Below are 20,303 nucleotides of genomic sequence, written 5' to 3'. Positions count from 1 at the left end.
ATCTTTCTCTGCTGCATCAAGGGGAATATCTGTAGCCATCAAGTTCCTGGTGGATAAAAACAGAAGTTTTTACAGAAAACTACATCTAAGATGAATTATCTACATCTAAGATGGCACACGCAAGAATATGTCTAATTCTTTCATCCTAACTTATTCTTTTAAGGGTGGGAATTTGGAAAAGCTAAAATACTAACCATGGCCTCTGCACATGACCCCCTCACTTGTCATTAAAATTAGAGCCAAATTAACAGCAGCCTGGCAGAAACTGTGCTGCTTGGAGAGGCTTGCATTTCATGGGCCTTCTGTTGACTTGTTCAACTAGATTCTGCTTAAGGAAAGCCTGGACAGGAAAGCATTTGAAGGGAGGTACTGGGGAGTTGAAAGAGGGAGAATTCCAGAAATAGGCACACCAAAGCAGGTATGCATGCCATCATTGAAATAAGAGAGGGAAAGTGACCTTTTTATGACTGAGAAGTCCATGGACTCTAATTTTTGTTTAGAAATTCACAGATAAATTAGGAGGTCTTACTCCTTTTCTTTATAAGGAAGAATAAATAGGATGAGGCTGGAGTGAATAAGAAGCTATTTGATACCCTGAATTTTTGCATCATTTGTTCTCTCAATCTTAAAGAGTGGTGTCTTGGTGTTATATCATGTATGGTAAGGTGTGATAAACCTCATCATTGTCTTCTGTCATCAGGTAAGTCCTCAGAACTGGCCAGGAAGACTGAAATCTGGAGGAGCATGAGGGAATAGGAAATAGAGAACATATTAAAAAGTCTCAGCAGCTGCTAAGGCATGCAAGTGATTCAATTGTGATGGCATTGATTTTCTGGAGGAAATATTTTTTTTCATTCTTCCAAAGCCTGACAGCAAGCCAGGCTGGGTATAGAGGCTGACTTTTCTCGGGTGGAAACCCAAGATCAACAATCTAACATTCTGAGCTCTGATTCTTGGCTCTGCTTCTGGCTTGTCAAGCACCCTAGGAAAAGTCACTTCACCTATTGAAACCAAGGCTAAGCTGTCGGCCAAGCTTTCAGAAGCACCTTAACTCTCCACCCACTCTGCTCCCTTTCCTTGAGCAGTTGTTTTAGAGAATGGGAACAGCTTGTTTCAACCTCTCTAACCCTGTGAGGTTAAACAGAACAAGCCACCAGAACATCCTGGATAGGAAAGACTAATCTTCAAGAATCCTTCAGATGTCCAGAAGTAGGGAGTGCTCTGGTCTCAGCTTCAGAGCTGTTTCCCCTGTGACTTAATTTGAGCTGCTTCATCCTCTCCACCTGAAAGATGCTTCCAGCCCTCACTGAAGGGGGAGAAGCATCAGTGAAAATCTCAACAAATTTTCCCGCGTGGTGAGGTCAGTGCAATCTCTTTCTCATTCTAGGCCTAGAGACACCTGGGCATCAGAACTCTAAAATAATGCAGGATGTTTTTCCTGTAATCTCGACTGAGTATTTACTGATAACATGTACATTTTAAGTAGTTCTACAAATGTCCTCTATAATTCCATCACTCAGAGATAATGACTGCTAATGTTTCAGTGTATTTCTGTGCCATTTAGTATATTTTTTTCTATGCATGTTTATAAACATTCATCTTTAAACAAAATTTGGATAAATCTGTAATACACATTATGGTTTATAACCATAAACATTTCTCTGCATATTACTTTAAAAAACATATTTAATTCTTACAACCGTTCTGTGATATAAGTATCCTTATTAGACCCATTTTATAGATGAGGAATCTAAGGCACAGAGAGTTGGAGGGACTTTCCCAAGGGCACTCAGCTAACAGATTCAAACTCAGGTCTGACTCCCATGCCCATATTTTCAACTAATTTACAATTAGACTACTTCTCCAAAGGAACAAGTGAGTATACGTTTCCTTTTCACCTCTATTGATGACCTGCTATCTCAAAATCGAGATCAAGATTCTATGGGACTTGAGTTATTCAATTGTGGTATATTTAAATCCCTCTGTGGAGGAGGTAGGATTTTAAATTTGTGAAATTAAATGTAGTTAAATGATCAGATTTAATCAAGGTCAGGGGATTCTCAAAAAGTGGCTGGATTTGGTGTATCAGGACATCTGGCAAGATATACTCAAACTATGACAGTCCCATTTAATTCCATGAAACCTGTGATGTAGGTATGTTGGTACCATTTTATAGATTTGAAAAACTGGGATTTTGCTAGTCATTAGAAAAATATCAAACAAATCTAAGTTTGAGGCATTTTACAAAATACCTGACCAGTATTCCTCAAGACTCTCAAAACCATGAAAAACGAAGAAATACTGGAAAACCGTCTCAGATCAGAGGAGACTAGAGAGAGTAACAACTAAATGCAATGTGGTACTGTGGACTGGATCCTGGAACACGAGAGAAAAAAAAAACCAACGTGAAAACTGGTGATATCCAAATATAGTGTAGAGTATAGTTAGTAAAAAAAAAAAAAAAAGTGCCACTGTTGGTTTCTTAGTTTTGACCAATGCATCATGGATAATATAAGAAGATAACATTAGGGGAAACTGAGTGAGAGGATATGGGAACTCTCTCTATTATCTTTTACACTTTTGTGTAAATCTAAAATTGTTCTACAATTAAAAGTTTATTTTAAAACACATTAAAATATCAATGCAGAAAAGAAGGCAAAGTAGAATAATAAAATCAAACATATAGCAACTGGGCATAAAGCATTGTTGCAAGCTTCCTAGAACAATGGAAAAGAGTTTGCATTGTACTGGTACCTTTTGTAAAGCTACAAATAAACTTTTAAAAGATATAAACCTACATCAAGGAGCTTAAACTGAAGGAAATGGAGCCTTCTGTATCTTGTCTCTTGGTGTGTGACTGCTATTTTGACTTCTGATGTGGAAATGGAGATATTCTTGTACTACCTGATGGTACAAGAATGTCCATGATATGTGTTCACATATGACAAGCAGGTCCAATTCCTTTAAAATCTTTTTTCCATCATAAAAAAGTGAGACTGGGAAATTGCTTCCCTGTCTGTTGCTTTGCTTTTTGCTGACACTGTCTTGGAAGAACAGAAGGATTCGAGCAGCTTCTACGGGGGAGCTGTTCCTTGCCTGGTGCTGATCATGGTAGGCACTAATCTCCAACTCTACTCACAGGAGGATATTCTATGAAGCTGGGGGAGCTGGAACTCGAGCCAGGTCTCTGTGGAGAGTAGAACCCCTTCGAATAAGGTAATGGGGTCCAAGTGGTGTTCTTTTCAAGACTGTTACTTTCTTTCCCAGTACAGTCCGTTCTCTGAAATGGCTTTATTCTCTATCATCTGGCAAACTCAAAAGTTCTTCAGCCCAAAACCAACAAATCTTCTGAATTATCCTATGAAAATTCTGTGTTTTTTAAATAGCAACACACACACACACACACACACACATATGACTTCTAAGACCTTTATTTTGAGCTTGAAGCCAGATTTGTCTGCTATCCTGAGCCCATCCTTAGGCTTCTATTGCCCTCAGTGTGAGTTATAAAGTCAGCTTGGGCCTGACTTCTGAGAGCCATCAAAGTCGGTGTCCCATTTGTTTTCTTAGATAGAGTTTCTAGAACCCAAATAAGTTTTCTCCCTACTCTGTCATCTTATGAGTCAGTGTTAAGTGGCACAAGCAGGTGGTTGTGATGGCACAGGGTGGGGAAGACTATAGCATCTCTGGAAATATAGCAGTGAAGAAAGCAATATTAGAATGTTTCAAAGGCAGTGTTGAAATAGAAGGCTGAGGTGTCATAACAGGATGTGACCACTTGACTTCAAACTAAGGAAGGTGGGGCCAGTTACGTGCAAGAACTTTGTTTTGCTGAGAGGATTTGCAAGTTAGGTGGGAGTTCAGTTGCTTGGGATCAGAGATGAGGATTAAATGTAACCACCTTTGGTTTTTCTTCTCTGCTTTCCCCCAGCTCTCTCTGCTCATCACTCCCTGAGCTCCCTGAACACGTGTTCAAGATAAAAAACCTCTCTCGTGCAGAATGTTTGTCCCCAAGGAGGTCCCTAAAATAGATAACCCCATGGCATTCAGAGGAAAATATTAGAACTTTTCTTGTACACAACACACACAACACTGGTGCATGCAAATCTTTTACTAAGGAAACTGGAGGCTGATTGTTTAAAGAACAGTGCTTTTAAGGAGCACTCCCTTGTTAGCTGACTTGGGGCATTTACATTCTCATTACAGCCCCGTTAAAGTTCTGAAAGTAATATACTTTTTTCTCATAGTATTAGGCCTTGATGCTTGCTGAATGGTCTTTTTAAAAAGTCAAAATATGTATGCATGCATAATAGTAATTATGGTTGGTTGGGCATTTCCCCAGAGACCTAAGTATGAAGAATTTAAGTCTTTTATCCATGTGATTTGGGTTTGTTGGTGATCTGAAGAGTTGGATAAGGTGCAGAATCACTTAAAAACTTGATACATTCATCTTATAAACAAAAGTTAAATTTTGAGTTCCAGATTATTCAGTGGATAATTTACCCTCTAATACTTACCATAACTTTTATTGAATGCCAATCTATTCATACAGGATCATAAAAAGATTGGCATTCAACATGGGATCCCCCTTTTCCCAATCCTCTCATCCTGCTTTACCTTTTTCCCCATAGAATTTCTCAACCTTATATACCGTAATATTTACTTATTTATTCCATTTATTATCTGCTTCTCTCTGCAAAACGTAAGCTGCACAGTATTTTTGCTATTTTTCAGTTAGGATTCTCTGTGGTTGTAAAATGTTCTCATTCAGATTGCACATTGGGAAAGGCATTGCTTTCCCAGAAAGATATTTACCCATAAAAGGCAAGTTCCCCATTCATTTTGTGGTTATTTGCATCAAGACTCTTCAGTGAAGTGAAGGAAGAATTGGAAACTTGGGACTTCCAGTTATATTGCGAACATTGACCTGCCCTCAGAATCTGCTTCTTGTTGCTATCCTTAAAAGGAGCCAAAAGAGAGTGCCCTATGTCATATGCATGCTGAGTTGTAGTCATGCATGAAATCTTAGAGCAAGCCAGAAGACTGGTACATCATCTCTTAAACAGTGAGCCCCAGAATGGTAGCATAAATGTTAGGAATGGTAACATGTGGAAGAAACAAAAAAAAGCACAGAATACATATTGAAAGCCACTTATTGTTGTGTAAATACCATTTTTTTGTCTGTTTTATTTGCCCAGCTGGAGTGGCAGCAACATCAGATGGGGCCAGGCCTTCCGACTCCGGCATCTTACCACAGGCCACTACTTGGCCTTGACAGAGGACCAAGGCCTCATACTAGAGGACCGGGGAAAGTCAGACACCAACTCCACAGCCTTCTGTTTCCGGGTATCAAAGGTAAGATGTGATGAAGTAGTCCTTGACCTTGTTCTAAAAGTGAAAGCTCTGAAACCTCTAGGAGGAACTATGACTGCAAAGAAATTAAGTGGGAGAAAATGGAATTGGACCTATGATAAATACTTTCTTCTTTCATTTTTGAGCTGAGTTCATAGAGGAATGTGTACCTTGGATAAAGGTTGAAGACTTGAGTAAGAGGAAAGCCCTAGAAAACAAAAGGATCACTGGAATAGGTATTGTTATTTCAGAGGCTAATGGAAAATGCTGTTGTTGTTTTCTCCACAACTTGTAAGTTGCATGAAACTAAGCTCAACTGGAGGCAAACTACATGTTTCACTCCTATAAAGCATTGGTGCAACATGGAAGCATGAGTGTCAATGCCGTTTAAAGCAAGGAACTAATTTCTTTGAAAAAGCTGCAGAGTAAAGTTGAAATTCTACTTGTGGGCTTGGTGCTATTTTGCAGTAATTTGTATTACACGAAGTTACTAGTGACTAGTCCTTCTCGTTGACCATCTCTTATTCCTAGGCCTCACAGTTCTCACCTATCCATCCACAATCTTCATTAAGAGTGGATCCTGGCAAGTGGATGTGGCTCAAGTGGAAGGTACCAGGTTTGGTTCCCGGTGCCTCCTGAGAAAAACAAACAATAAGCAAAACACATGGAAAAACTAACTCAGGGAAACCATTGTGGTTCAGTGGTTGAGTGCTAGCTTCCCACATATGAGGTCCTGAGTTCAATCCCTGGCTCCTGGTACCTCAAAAAAAAAAAAAAAAAAAAGTGGATTCTTATGGTAGTTAGGTTAACTCCAAACATAACTTTGCCACTTAATTTGTGTACAGACAACTAATTTTTTGAAAACTTCCATCTTCGAAGTTCAGCCCATTGTTGACACTGTATAAGTCAGAGCTGGATCTACTTGGATGATCAGAATTGTATGCTGAACTAAGTTCTGACAGATAATTGGATGCTCTGTTACTTCTTGATTTTTCTGAAAAGATCATTGAAGCCTAAGAAAGGTTCTGCGTAGACATCTGCATAGTTATCAAGAAGTCTGCACCTCTGAAGGACATTTCGGCAACTCCTTTGGGAGTTTCATCTCTAGTTGCATTATTCTTTGTTCATTTCCAGAAATGGATCTTGATATTATCAGGATGATTTCAGTGAAGGGTTATTGAAGATTCTGTTCATGTAGGACGAGGTGTGAAGCTGACAGCTGAATTTTACGTGGGGCAATTCTGCATCCTAATTCGTAAGAGAACAGTCTTTCAGCCCTGTTCCCTCTTTGACGCAGGGGTCTCTGCATCTCTTGTTCCCTCTTTTTATGGTTGGTGGTCTTTTTAGGCATAGAATTGCTTTAATATATAGGTTTTCTCCCCCAGATTGCCCTATGTCAAAATGAGACTTCTCCCACACCTTTTCGTAAACATTAAAAATACGAAATGTGCTCCCCACCAGTAGCTTCCTGATAAGCTCGTCCTTTTTTCTTCAACTGGCATGTTGGCTCATTGTCTTCGTTCTGGTTTTCTGAGCTCATCTTCTTCTTGTTACCCCATTCTGTTCATGAGATTCTTAGCACCACAAAGGGAGTTTAAATTCAAATTTACTTCCATTGAGTAAAACATTTTGGCCTCCAAGAAGTAGCTAAGGGCAGTGCAACTCAACTAAAAGCATAAACCAAAGTAACAAAAAAGTCCTAAGAATATGACAGACAAGATCCCATTCTTCCTTAAGAGGCAACTTGGACCTGAGACAGGAGGTGGAGGGGAGTGGGTGGGGAGACAGGAGAGGAGGTGGGAAATAAGAAGAGACTCATCATGGTTGAACACCAAGTACCCTTCTAAGAATGCCAGCATGACCCTTTCCTTATTTGTACACTCTCTACCCCTTTTCTTCTGCCCACTCCAGATGTGCTGCATGGGGACACCAGTGATGCTGAGATCTTCACCATCTCAGAAAGGGGCTTCTCTTATGACAAGAGGGGAATCAAATGGGCTTACAGGCAGCTGGCAGAATCCTGTTCCAGGGAGACTCTTCCATTCCCTTCCTTTCTTGGCTCAGCCTTGTGAGCATGGCTCAGCACTGTGCCATGGTCTCTGGGGAAAGCCAGAAAGCTCAGCGCACCACAGAGAATTCTCAAGACCCTCCTTTCACTTGGCACCAGTTCTGGCCTGCAAATACGTTTTAGCCCCAAAAGGCTCATTTCTTATCTCACCAAGTCTTTCCATGTCCATGTACATGGAGATAAACAGCTGATGGCTGGAAAGTCATAGTGATTCCATAGGGGCCACTGGTGTAACAGAGCTGATTGTTAAAGTCACCCATGAGTCACATTGTCCCAGTGCATTTGGCAGCATGGTTACATTTCACTGGAGTCACTGTTAGAGGTTTTAAATACCCTCTGTGCAGTAGTATTCAGCCCAGCCATATCCATTTTAATTTTAATGGAGCTGAAATTAAAATGACCCTAGGCCCCTTGGCAGGCCAACTTATGACTGTTTTCCCACAGGAAATTGAGCCTCCCTTAAGAGGTTGTGAGGGCAGGATATTTGGCATCTTAGACAGTGAAGCTACATAAAAGGAGGAATGTATGGGGCAAACACCTCTACCATACACAGCTATTGAAGGAAGAACACCCCCTGACTCCTCTTTAATAAACATTCTTGCCTTGCTTGGTGCAGGCTCTTTTTAAATGCACTCTCCAGTGTACTTTCCTTCATTGGGAAGTAGTGATGTTCTCCAGTGGAAAGAGGCTTATGGCTCTCTTTTTTTCAGTTACATGAGGCAAGCATTATCTTGCCAGCTCTCATCCATTATAGGTGTCATGTAATAGAGTAAATGGCAGACACTGGCCCCCAAGAAAGTGTTTCAGGTACCTGGGTGGTGGCACAGGAGTTGGAAGGACTTGGCGGGAAGGTAGAGAGACCAGTAGTTGTCCCTTGTGAACGGGCCATGGAAGGAGGGTTCATCTGATTCTCTCTGTATCTTAGAGAACCTGGAAAAAAGAAAAAGAGCCTCCAGAAAGGAGCACTGTTTGGGTTTTAGTCACATGTTCTGGAGGACACTGGGTTAATTCAGCTGTGAGTTACTTGATAATGATGGTCTTCCCACCCCATGTTTTCCATCAAGTTGTATTAGCCTGTGACAGCTATGACTACTAAATCAGGGACCATGGAACAGTTGCAGGTGTGTGTTAACAGCCTTAGCAAGCTGCCCTCCCAAGGAAGATAGCAGGTGCCACTCCTATATACCTGATAGATTAAGAGCATGAGTGAGCCTTGCTGAAAGGGGGCCAAGTTATTGGCCTGGCTCAGATGGAATCATACTGAAGTCTTGGAGCCAGCTTCATGAAAATGTGTACAGTAATGAGCAGAATGTGATCTTGGTCAAGGTTTTTTCCTTCAGGATGATCCAAATCAAATTGGAGGTTTGGGATGTATTGTTGTCTCTAAACCACAATATCACATCCTTATTCCTTTATTCTGGAAGCAATGTGGTATAAGATAGAGCATGGCCTTGAGGTCTTCTAGACCTTGCCTTGAGTTCCATCCATTCTCTTTGAGACCTTGAACACACTTATTAATCTTGGTGTACCTCATTTGAATCTGTTATAAAAGATTTTAAGATCTGACCCCTACCTGCCCTTCTACCATATCTATTCTCACTGGCACATTGTCTTGAGCTCCAGTTAACTAAATATTAGTCTTTGTACATGCTATTTTCATTTTCACGACCAAACCTTTGCCTAGAATTCCTTTTCCCCTTGTCCCCATTCATTTCCACTAATGAACCCCTTATTCTTCCAGATAAGTTTCAAATTTCTCATACAGGATATGGTATCTAGAACTATATACCCCCAGAAAAACATTTTCTTAAACTTCATCCCCTCCTGTGGATTTGAACCCTTGTGAATAGAACCTTTTGAGGTTACTTCACCTAAGGTGTGACCCAAAGGAATGAGAATGGCTTTTAATCCTAATAGAGAAGGCCACAGGGAGCAGCCAGGAGGTGGAGGTCAGTGGAACCTGGAAGAGAAAGAAACCAGGAAGGGCTGCTATGTGCATTGACATGTGGCAGAAAAGCCAAAGGCCTAGGATCACTGGCATCCAGCCCCAGAATGCCTCAGTCTTCTGGGAGAAAGCATTGCCTTAATGATGCCTTGATTTTGGATTTCTCCTAGCCTCAAAACCATGAGCCAATAAATCCCAATTGTTTAAGCTAACCTACTGCATGGTATTTGATTTAGTAGCCAGGAAATGATAATCCAGGATGAAACCCCTCAGTTTCAGTGCTCTAGTAGTCCCTATTAATGCTTCTGATACAACTCTCACTCTCACTAAACCAGGAACTCCTGTGACAAGGACCCACAACCCCCCTTATTTGCACTCCTTCACTTTCCATACTATTTAGCAAATAGTAAATCTGAAAATTGCTTGTTGAAGGGATACATAAATGTGGTCATATACTAAAAGAGTGAAATCCATTTCACTTTAACCATTGTGGTGGATTTGAGCTGGGTGTACACCAGGGAAACATGTTCTTAAACATAATTCATTCTTGTGGTTGTAAGCTCATTGTACATAGGACCTTTTTTTTTTTTTTTTTAAGATTTATTTTTTATTTCTCTCCCCGTCCCTGCCCTGCATTGTCTGCTCTATGTCCATTCGCTGCGTGTTCTTCTGTGACTGCTTCTATCCTTATCAGCGGCACCGGGAATCTGTTTCTTTTTGTTGTGTCACCTTGTTATGTCAGCTCTCTGTGTGTGCAACACCATTCTTGGGCAGGCTGCACTTTCACGCGGCTCTCCTTACGGGGTACACTCCTTGCATGTGGGGCTCCCCTATGTGGAGGACACCCCTGCGTGGGGGACACCCCTGCATGGCACGGCATTCCTTGCGCGCATCAGCACTACACATGGGCCAGTTCCACATGGGTCAAGGAGGCCCAGGGTTTGAACCGTGGACCTCCCATGTGGTAGGCGGATGCCCTATTCACTGGGCCGAGTCTCTTCCCCATAGGGCCTTTTGATGAGGTTTCTTTAGCTAAGATATGACCCATCTCAAACAGAATGGGTCTTAATCCTATTACTGGAGTCCTTTATAATCAGAATGAAATTTAGAGAAAGTCACAGAGGGAGCAGACAGAAGCTGAACATCAATGGAATCCAGAAGTGAAGAGAGAGACCAGGAGATACCACTGTGTCCCTCGGCACATGCTAAGGACCAAGGATTGCCAGCAGCCAGCCCTTGAATGCCACATTCTTTGGGGGAAAAGATTCACATTGATGACACCTTGATCTGGATTTTTTTTTTTAGCTTCAAAACCACGAGCCAATAAATTCCCATTGTTTAAGCTGACCCATTCCATTGGTATTTGCTTGAGCAGCCTAGGAAACTAAAGCACCCCCATCATCTTCATAGGAATATTCCATTATAATTGTGGAATCATTTTGCTATCATAATATCTCTGCAAACATTGGGAGATTCATTTTATTTTGAACAGTTAAGTCAAATTTGTATGAACTTGATTTCACGTAATTTCCCCATGATCTTGACATTGCGAGGCCATTCCCCAAGGATTGCCAGATAATGTGATTTAATGTTTGCTCTGGCATGGGAGTGCTGTCTGTTTAGATAATCATGTTTCAATGTCACTTTATCAGATTGAATTCCATTAGGAAAGAGTGAATTAACATATTAAAGCAAACTTTATTACATGTAGTAATTTAGTTTATAGCCTATTTTTAATGACAAAATAATTTTGGATGGTTGAAATAGAATCTCAAATTTTGCCTCTGCAGAAGTGTGTAGAACTATCATTATTCCTAAAGAGAGGAAAATTTTCCTCAACACATGAAATTATTATGTTCTACTTAGTAAACATCTATCAAACATCTACTGTATGCTAAGCACTGTGTTCATGACCAAACGTGAATTCTTTTCCTACATTTCAGAAATCTCCAACTCCTTTCTGCTGTGTGTAGAGAGCTTCCCTGTTGCCTGGGATTCTCCAACCACAGCCTCTCCCCCAGCATCCCTAAACAAGATGGCAGCTGGGTTCATGGTGTATCACTTCTATGAAAACACTGGCACTGAAGTAGTGCCATTTATGACAGTAGCTTTCCTTGCTATTACCATTTCCTCACCAAGTTATCATTTGGGGAAAGAGATGGATTGGAGCAAGCAAAGGAAGGGGAGAGGAGAAAAAAATGTACATTGTTTCAAATATGTAGAGACTATTCATTACAATTTCTTTTTAAATAAAATCTGTGAAGTATTTTTAAAGTTTAAATACACATGCTTTCCCAAGTCTATATTGTTTAAAAATAGACAAAATAGAGAGGCAATCTAGGGAGACCATGGACTTTGAAGTTCAATGTTTGAAGTTGGGCTTTGGGTTTGAATCTTGGCTCTGCCATTTGCTGTTCACTCACAATGTCTCTTTTTGTAAAAATGAAGATGAAGAATATGTATATTGAAGGATTGTTGTGGGGATTAAATTAGACAAGGAAAATAACCTGAGGTAGGTAGTATTGCCTACCTAAGGTCATGTTTTAGGGATCAAGTAAGAAAGATCCAGAAATGAGCTCACCCTGCATAGCGACTTCTACTCAAGAAATGTGCCTGCCCTAGCAAAGCAGTTGAGAAAGCTGTCCCCAGCACACTGTAAGCCCTGGAGGACCTTCTTTCCCCTCACCCAGTAGAGATCTTGCAGCCAGCCTCCGGGCCATCCAGGCTCCTAGCCCTGTCTTGCGGTGTGTGTGTTTTTAAGGCTTCCGAAGACTTTTCATTCTAGATCAGAAATTCACAAGGGAATTCTGGTGTAGAAATTAAACCAAAGGCAGTCTCTCAAAAGACACCTAGTAAGGAATGGACTGACCAGGACTTCCTTACTGGTTCACCCCAGTATTCATGAATGGCCCTCATCTTCTCACACATCTACTTTTTCTCTGATAAGTTATCTGGGTCATGTTGGAAAGGTACTTAACCCCTGAGCACATGGGGTTTAATTATGTTAAATAACCACAAATTTCTCTCTACTCAATAAATTTTAATTAGGACCTACTCTACTTCAGATATCATGTTGCATACTAATGCCACAACCTGCAACTTCCCATCTCTGGTCTTGCTGCTTTTCCATCCATCATTTACATGGCTGCCAGAATGATCTAAGATACATCCCTGTGTCACCTCCCTGCTTGAACTTCTCAGTGGTTTTCCATTACCTACACTAGCTTTTTCCCAAAGATATTAAAAAAATATTTCCGTGAAAAGAAAAAAGAGGCAAAATGCTGCATCAAACAGAATTCAACAGGTTTTCCTTCCCTTTTTTTTTTTTTGCTTGCTTGCTTCCTTGCTTCCTTTTCACTTTAGGACTCGTGAGAGCTTATGCTATCCTAATGTTCACTCTGACTCTTAAACAAAGTCCTCTTTTCCCGCAGAAAGTCTGCTAACATTGTGAGTTTGAGAGACATGACTCTGTAGAATAAAGTTCAGATTCCTTAATCTGGTGTTTTAAGTCCCTTTCTAGACTTCCACCGCTCTGCTTGCCATACTCTGCCCTTCTTACTAGAATGCCCTCTCATGCTCCACTTCTCTCCTCCACTTACTAGCTAAGCTCAAATCAGGTGTCAATCTTGTATAAAGCTGTCCCTAATTCCCTAGGCAGAGTAAGTTGGTCTCTCTTCCATACCACAATTGCACCTTGAATAATATTACTGGCCAGTAAGTATGACTCTTAAAATGTATATGAACCCAGAGCCATTTTTTTCATAAAGTAATAGCATTTTCAACTTCATCTTGAAAATAGCCTTTAAACAGCTAAAACATTGAATCATTTAATTACTTAATTATGGTAATGGTAATATAAAAATTGAACTACTTATATTCAAATGACAAATGGGTTTTGAAATTACACTTAATTTTGGATTCTATTGCTTCCTAACTATGTAGCTTTGATCAAATTGCTTAATCTCTGTAAGCCTCAGTTTGGTCTATAAAGCAGAAGAGATAAAAACAGGGCCATTGAAAGGTTTAGAGAAAATGTTTATAAAGTGGTGTATATAACACATGTCACTTTGTAGAAGCAAAGACATAGACATGTACTCCATTCTGTAGAGACTAATGATCCATTTATTTCAGTTACTCTAGAAAAGCAGATCCCGCATTTGTTTTCGTTGGTAAAGCCATGGTTAAGTAAGTGAAAAGTGAGAAAAATGAAGTGATCATAACTCACTGATAGTTTGGGAACGTGTTATTTGAATCAAGTTCCTAGTGATATTATTCATATTTTACAGTTGGGTATATTATTTTTATTTCACTGTATTGGCTGTGTTTAAGAACAGTTTAGAGGTGGAAATTAAGACGTCTTTTAAGTCCTGTTACTGGATTCAGCATCTACATATCTACATATCTATGGATATTTCTGAAATGAAAGTGTAATAGCCAGTATTTTATAGAATAAATGCATTCTTCATCAATCACCTATTAAGAAAATCCTAATATATCAAATTCTGTTTTCCTGAAGAGTTTTCTTATAAAATCAGAAATGTTACTCTATCAATGTTCATTTTGAGAAGTAAATCATATTTAAGAACCAGCCAATTTTTCAACACATTTTTTAAAGTGATCAAAATTCTCTAAGCACAAAATAACTAATTTTGTTTTTATGAAGGATTGAGGAAAAAGAAGAGATGAAATGAAACAATACATTTGGAAGAAAAAAATTCCTCAGCTATATCTCTTGATTAACTTCAATACTTGTTTATTAAGTAACTTCTGTGTGCGGGATTCTCTGTATTAGGAATCCAAAATTAATTGAAATCAGGCCCATGCCCTTGATTCTTTCATAGTCTATTAAAAAATATTGTATAAACAGGCCCATTTATATTCTAATGTGATAAGTACTCAATAAATGAATGAGACTGCTGGGGAAATATAGCAGGAAAGACTAACACAGAGAAGGTGACATCTGAGCAGGGCTTTGAGGGGTGAGTAGGAGCTTAAAATTGTGGGGAAGAGCAGATTCTGGAGCCAAGATTCACAGGTTTAAATCCTGGCTCTCTCATTAACTTCTTGAATGATCCTGGGCAAAGTGACTGCCCTGTGGTCATTTTCTCATCCGTAAAAGTAGAGATACTATATTTCAGTACGTTGTAGGCGGTTGTGAAGAGTTAATATGTTAAAGAACTTAGAACACTGCCATGTGCCTGGCAAGGGCTCAGTACATGTGCTGTTGCTGTTCCATCATTAAGAATGGAAGGAATGTATTACAAGCAGAGGGAACAGCAGGCTACATTTTTTTATTCTGCAAAAATATTCAAAGTGATGCCTAGCTAATGGCTTTTATAAATGAGCAATTTAATGCAAGATGTAGAGAAGAAATGGAAATAGAGCAGAAGAGTTCAAAATAGAGCTGCAGGGGCCCTGATTGAAGAATAATGGACAACATGCACTAGGAGTCTACTACATGACACACTCTGTGACAGGAACTTGAGTTTGTCCCCAAGTGGACACCTGATGCATGGTAACTTGTTCTTTTCCACACTGGGGAATAGATTAGTGAAACAGTGGTAACTGAACAATGAAATCCATTTACTGCAACACACAATTGAGGAGGTCCAAAGAGACTAATATGCAAATTACTGCACTAGACTTAAGGCACAATAATCCCTGTGTGCTCAAAGAGTCTGCTGATTTCCAGAGATATATATTTATTATGTTTTTTATTTTGAAAAGATACTTAGATTACATAAAATGTTACATAAAATATCTAAAGATATTTATATGATATCAACAGATATATGTAAAGTCACTGAAGAAGAAGATTTATATGTATTAAACATTAAACTGGTTTTTATGCATGATAACCACTGGCTGAAGATAGATAAATTGGCTAATTAGTAAGGTGTCCAGGTCAGGATGTGAAAGTAGAAAATGTAATGGAGAATGACATAAAATCAGAAAAGAAGAGAGAATCTACCAGCTATCTCCTTTTCCCATAGATTTAAATAATCACAAGTAGCCTATTCATTTTTAAAAATAAAAACAGATAAAAGCAATCCTTTCTGAAAGCCTATCTTGGACAGGCACATAATTATTTTGGGAACTGTTATCCTGTCTTAAAAATTCTATATAAGTAATTTGATTTTTGGGTCTAGTATCTATTTAATCAGACATGCCCATGTTTGTTTCTTTTTTTATGAAATAGGAAATCAAAGAGAAATTGGATTCAAGTCACAAGCGAGATATAGAAGGCATGGGAGTTCCAGAAATCAAGTACGGAGATTCCATCTGCTTTGTCCAGCATATAGCCAGTGGCTTGTGGGTGACCTACAAAGCACAAGATGCCAAAACATCACGACTTGGACCACTGAGAAGAAAGGCAAGGAGTCAGAAAGTCTGTTGAGAATCGTTTTATGCTGAGTTAGAAGCAACTAGGCAGTAGAAATGATACTGAGAATTAGGTGGACATGAAGTACTTATTACTTAAAGAGTTCTGTGGCAGTGTGAACATAGTTCCTCTGGGATATCAACCCAATGTGGTTACTTTGGCCCTGTACTCAGTGCAAAACACAGTTGAATACTTCAAAAAACTGTAACTTTGGGGGGAAATTCATACAATGCACTCTAAAATCTGATCTAAATGAGTTTTACTGAATATGCTGTTTTGGGATTATCCATATCATTGCTCTCTTCAGTTAGGTGAACAATTGAGTTATTGTGCAATTTTCATAACAGCCTAATAAGACTCTCTACAGAGAAACTGCAGATTGCATAATAACAAGCTCACAGGAGCCGGCATGCAGAAAGATGAGATCCTGTGGAATGACACTGTATCCACAGAGAATTTTTCAAAATTTGAGTGGTCCATCCTAGCCTGCTACATTGTGAAACTGGCCTAGATACGTACATTGTCTTTTTATGAGAAAGTCGATTGCCTCAGTACTGTTTCTTTTGAATAGGAACAAGATAATTTGGGGCATTTTCTTGAAGAGCCTTTATGAAGTAAGGGTTGAGGTAGTCAAGGAGTCCCAGAATAAGGTTTTCAAGTATACCTGGATCAATTGCTAAAATAGAAACACCTCAACAAATTTCAAATAATAGAAATGGTCCAGAGTGTGTTTTCTGACTCCAGTGTAATTAACCTGCAAATAAATAACAAAGATAACTAGTAAACACTCAAATGCATAGAAATTAAACAGTTCACTTTTCAATAACTCGTGGGGCAGAGAAGCAATTTAAACTTTTGAACTGAATGATAATGAAAATGCAATACCGTCAAAACTTGAGGAATGCAACTAAAATATTAGAGGGAAATTTATAGCATTAAATACCTAAGTTTAGGCTTTTAGTCTTAGAGGGAGGTTTGTAAACTAAAACACATATATTAGAAAAGCTGAAAAATAAATTACTTAGGAAGCTTGGAAAAGGAATATCAAATAGCATAAATCAAGGAAATAAAATGGATTAATAACACATAAGAGAAAATCAACCATGTCAATAATTGGGTCTTTGATAGAACTAATAAAATTTGCAAACTTGGCAAAATTGATGAAACAAAAAGAGAACACAAATTATCATTGCCAGGAAAGAGACTATTGTTACAGATCTTTAAAATATCAGAAATATAGTAAGAGGTATTATAAATAACTTCTTGCCTGTAAGTTTAACAATTTAAATGAAATTGTCAAATTTATTTGGAAAAAATATCAAAATTGATCAAAACTCACACATGAAAAATAGATAATATAAAAGCCTTATATTTAATAAATAAATCCAATTAGTAACTAAAAACTCTCCAATAAAGAAAACCATAGGATCAGAAGGCATTACAAGCCAACTCTTCCATTTGTTTAAGGAAGAAATAACACTAATTTTACACATTTCTGGAAGATAAATTAGAAAAATGTTTCTTTTTTTTCTCTATTTTATGAGGCCAGCATAATCGTGACACCATAACCTGGTAAGGACATAAAAAGAAAACTTACGGTCAGTCTCACTCATGAGCATACATGCACAATTCTAAACTAAACATTAGAAAATTGAATTGAATCAAGCCTTCCCACCCCAAGGAAAGCAAATTTGGGTTAACATTTAAAATTCAGTGTTGTTCACCCACCACATTGAAAGTGAACAGAAAAATCCCAATAGCTGTACTATAAAAAAGACATTTGATAAAATTCAGTGAACTTTCATGATGAACATGTTTAAGCTAGGACTAGAAAGGAACTTCCTTAATTTAATAAAAAATTTTATAAAAATATCTATAGCAAACCTTATATACAATGGTGAAATATTTAAAGCTTCCTCATGGCTATAGAGAACAATACAGATTAACTACTGTTCCAGAAGATAATCTTGAAATAGCAAGATCACTTTGAAGAATTAGAGAACTTACACTATGAGTTATAAAATAATGTCATATTGATACAGTGAGAGACAAACAGATCTTACAGAAAAAAGTGTCTAGAAACAGACCTGCGCAAATATAGTCACCTGATTTTTCACAAATAATGCCAATAGGCAAAGAATGACCTTTCCAATAAATGGTGCTGGATCAATTGGATTCTCATAGAGAGAAAAATCATTTTAAGCCCTACTGTGCATCCAGAAAAATAAATTCCGGATTGACTAAACATCTGACTATGAACAATAAAATAAGGCTTTTCAAGTATAACATTTGTTGTCCTTTGGACAAATGGATTACTTAAACAGAACAATCAAGCCAAATATATTCATCATCATTTAACCTAGCATTTTGACTTCCAGGTATATACCCAACAGAAGATTGTCTAGGAGCATCAAAATCCATGTGCATAAATATTCATAGCAGCTTTTATTTAGCAATATACAGGGGCCTACACAGCACTGGAGGGGAGCTCAGACCTCCTGGAGAAGTGCAGAAGAGGAAGGGTGAGGCATTATAAGAGGGCCTTGAAGTGGGAGGAATTTTGACAGAGGTGGCAGGGAAAGGTTTTATGTGAAGACAAAACAGCAGGAGCAAAGATAAAAAGGCAAGAAAGCAGAGATAGTCCCGTTTTTCTACGTGATAGCAAGGGAAGTTATGAGACATCTTTGAATGCTATAATAAATATAATCCATGCCAGGGGGAGTTTTTGGTGACTTTGGGGGGATGGGGTGGGGAGTGGTCATGATGATAAACTCTTGCTCCATGAAGGTAAGTCTGAGGACACCATGTGAGTCAGGAGGGTGTGGGCAGCTGATCATTGGGAGACTGTATTCTAAGTGAAATGTCACAGGGCCTGAGTCACCAAGGTAATAATGACGTTTAAGGAGAGTGGAATCTGTAGGTCTGGCTCTGACTTGGGGAGGGGCCACTCAGAGAATCCTGCTTGCTTGGAGAGATCCATCTGGCATCAGTGGCTGATGATGCAGGTCCTGCCTCCTCTTCCAGGACTCCAGGAATGCGTGTGAATTGGGGAGGTGCTTTCAGAGACTGACTCTTGTCTAAATGACATTACAATGCTCAGAACAGGATTGTACTGCTCCAGCAGTTAAATTCCCTCCCTAAAGATACAATCTATGACCGTATCTTTGGGAAGGGTTTTGTTTTTTTTTTAAACAAACACAACAGGAACCTAGAAAAACCAGTGAAAAACTACACAAGGAAAAATCCCCATGAGTGGTAATTTGCCTTACAGGAAGCACCCCCTTTCCTATCCCACTTGGGCTGCTTCTCTCCACTCTCGAGCTTCCTTGAGCTTGGAGTGTGGGATTCCTCCCAGAGTGGGGAGAGGGAGGGAGAGCTTAGGAATTGGGTTGTGGGATCAATAGGCTGCATAATAACAAAGTTCTAACAGCTGCATTTCCCCAGTTCTCATTACTTTCTTGGTCTGTTGGCAGTTTGATTGTGTTATCTGAGTAAGCACAATCTAAAATTTTGGTCTTTAGGGGCCAGAAATCTAGGACTGAGGTCAGAGCAAACCAAGTGGCATTGTATTGCGGCCTAAATGTAGCACTGTTAACCAGTTGCTGGCAAGTTCTGACAAAGTAATGTTTTGTAACAGTTGATGAATCAAACTGTAAAGTCATGGAAAGGAAACTAAACTGTACTAAAAATGAAAGCAACCAAAGATCCTTATTCTGGAGATATTTTTGAAGACATGTGTTCCATTTTCACTGAGAGACCAACTCTTGAACCCTACAAATGTTCTCTGTTTACCCCAATCCCAGAGAATTTCAATCAGTACCAGGTTCAAATAATCCCAGTTAAAATCTGTACACGCTAGATTTTTTCAGGGGAAAAAGCTGCGGACCTCCATACCAAATCTAGCCCCACCCCAAATTTGAGTCATGATGTCCTTGGGAATCAGTTAAGTATATTTAGCTTCCAGAAAACTGATCCGTGTGAGGTCAGTAATATATTGTCTCATCAAAAAATAATAAAATTTAAAAATTCATTGAGCACCTAACACGTTCTTGGAACCATGTTAAATGGTTTAGATATAAATAATCTAATTCTCCAAACTACTCTGAGTTAAGTCCCTTAGCAGACGGTAAAGGTGAGGCAAAGAGGGGGTAAATAACTTGCTCAATGTCACACAGCTGCTAAGTGGCAAAGTAGGGCTGGAAGTAAGGCCAGCTGATACCAGAGCCTGTGCTCTTAAGTCCCCTCTCTAGTCTCCATGAGAAATATGCCATCCACCATCCTGAACTGTTTCCCCAGTTTTATGATTAAACCAATGTAGATGTCTTTTAGTAGAGAAATCCAAGCCTGATCCTAGTAGGTTTTGTTTTAAATTGTCTTTAAACTTAACTCTGGAGAAAACGTGTCTGAACAGAATGATATTTCTCATCTCTGAGGGTAAGATTTTTGTGTTCATGTTAAGAGAAAAGTCTACTATAAAATGTTTTCACCATTTCAAATTAACCATCTAGGCCCAAGGAATTTATTGTAACTTATACCATTGGGACATGTAAAATTTC

General features: G+C 39.0%; 1 protein-coding gene across 3 annotated transcripts in view; it reads left to right on the top strand.

Moving 5' to 3' along the window:
* Positions 1-20,303, top strand: part of RYR3 (ryanodine receptor 3) — a 506,364-nt gene that overhangs the window by 214,435 nt on the left and 271,626 nt on the right. For all 3 annotated transcript variants that reach the window (XM_071214091.1, XM_058293854.2, XM_071214090.1), the window contains exons 9-11: positions 3,142-3,216; positions 5,199-5,355; positions 15,565-15,738. In XM_071214091.1, coding sequence (XP_071070192.1) covers positions 3,142-3,216; positions 5,199-5,355; positions 15,565-15,738 — 406 coding nt within the window. The remainder of the gene's footprint in view (positions 1-3,141; positions 3,217-5,198; positions 5,356-15,564; positions 15,739-20,303) is intronic.

The sequence above is a fragment of the Dasypus novemcinctus genome, chromosome 3 (assembly GCF_030445035.2).
Source record: "Dasypus novemcinctus isolate mDasNov1 chromosome 3, mDasNov1.1.hap2, whole genome shotgun sequence".
Taxonomy (NCBI): Eukaryota; Metazoa; Chordata; class Mammalia; order Cingulata; family Dasypodidae; genus Dasypus; species Dasypus novemcinctus.
This window is presented reverse-complemented; position numbering and strand designations above follow the sequence as displayed.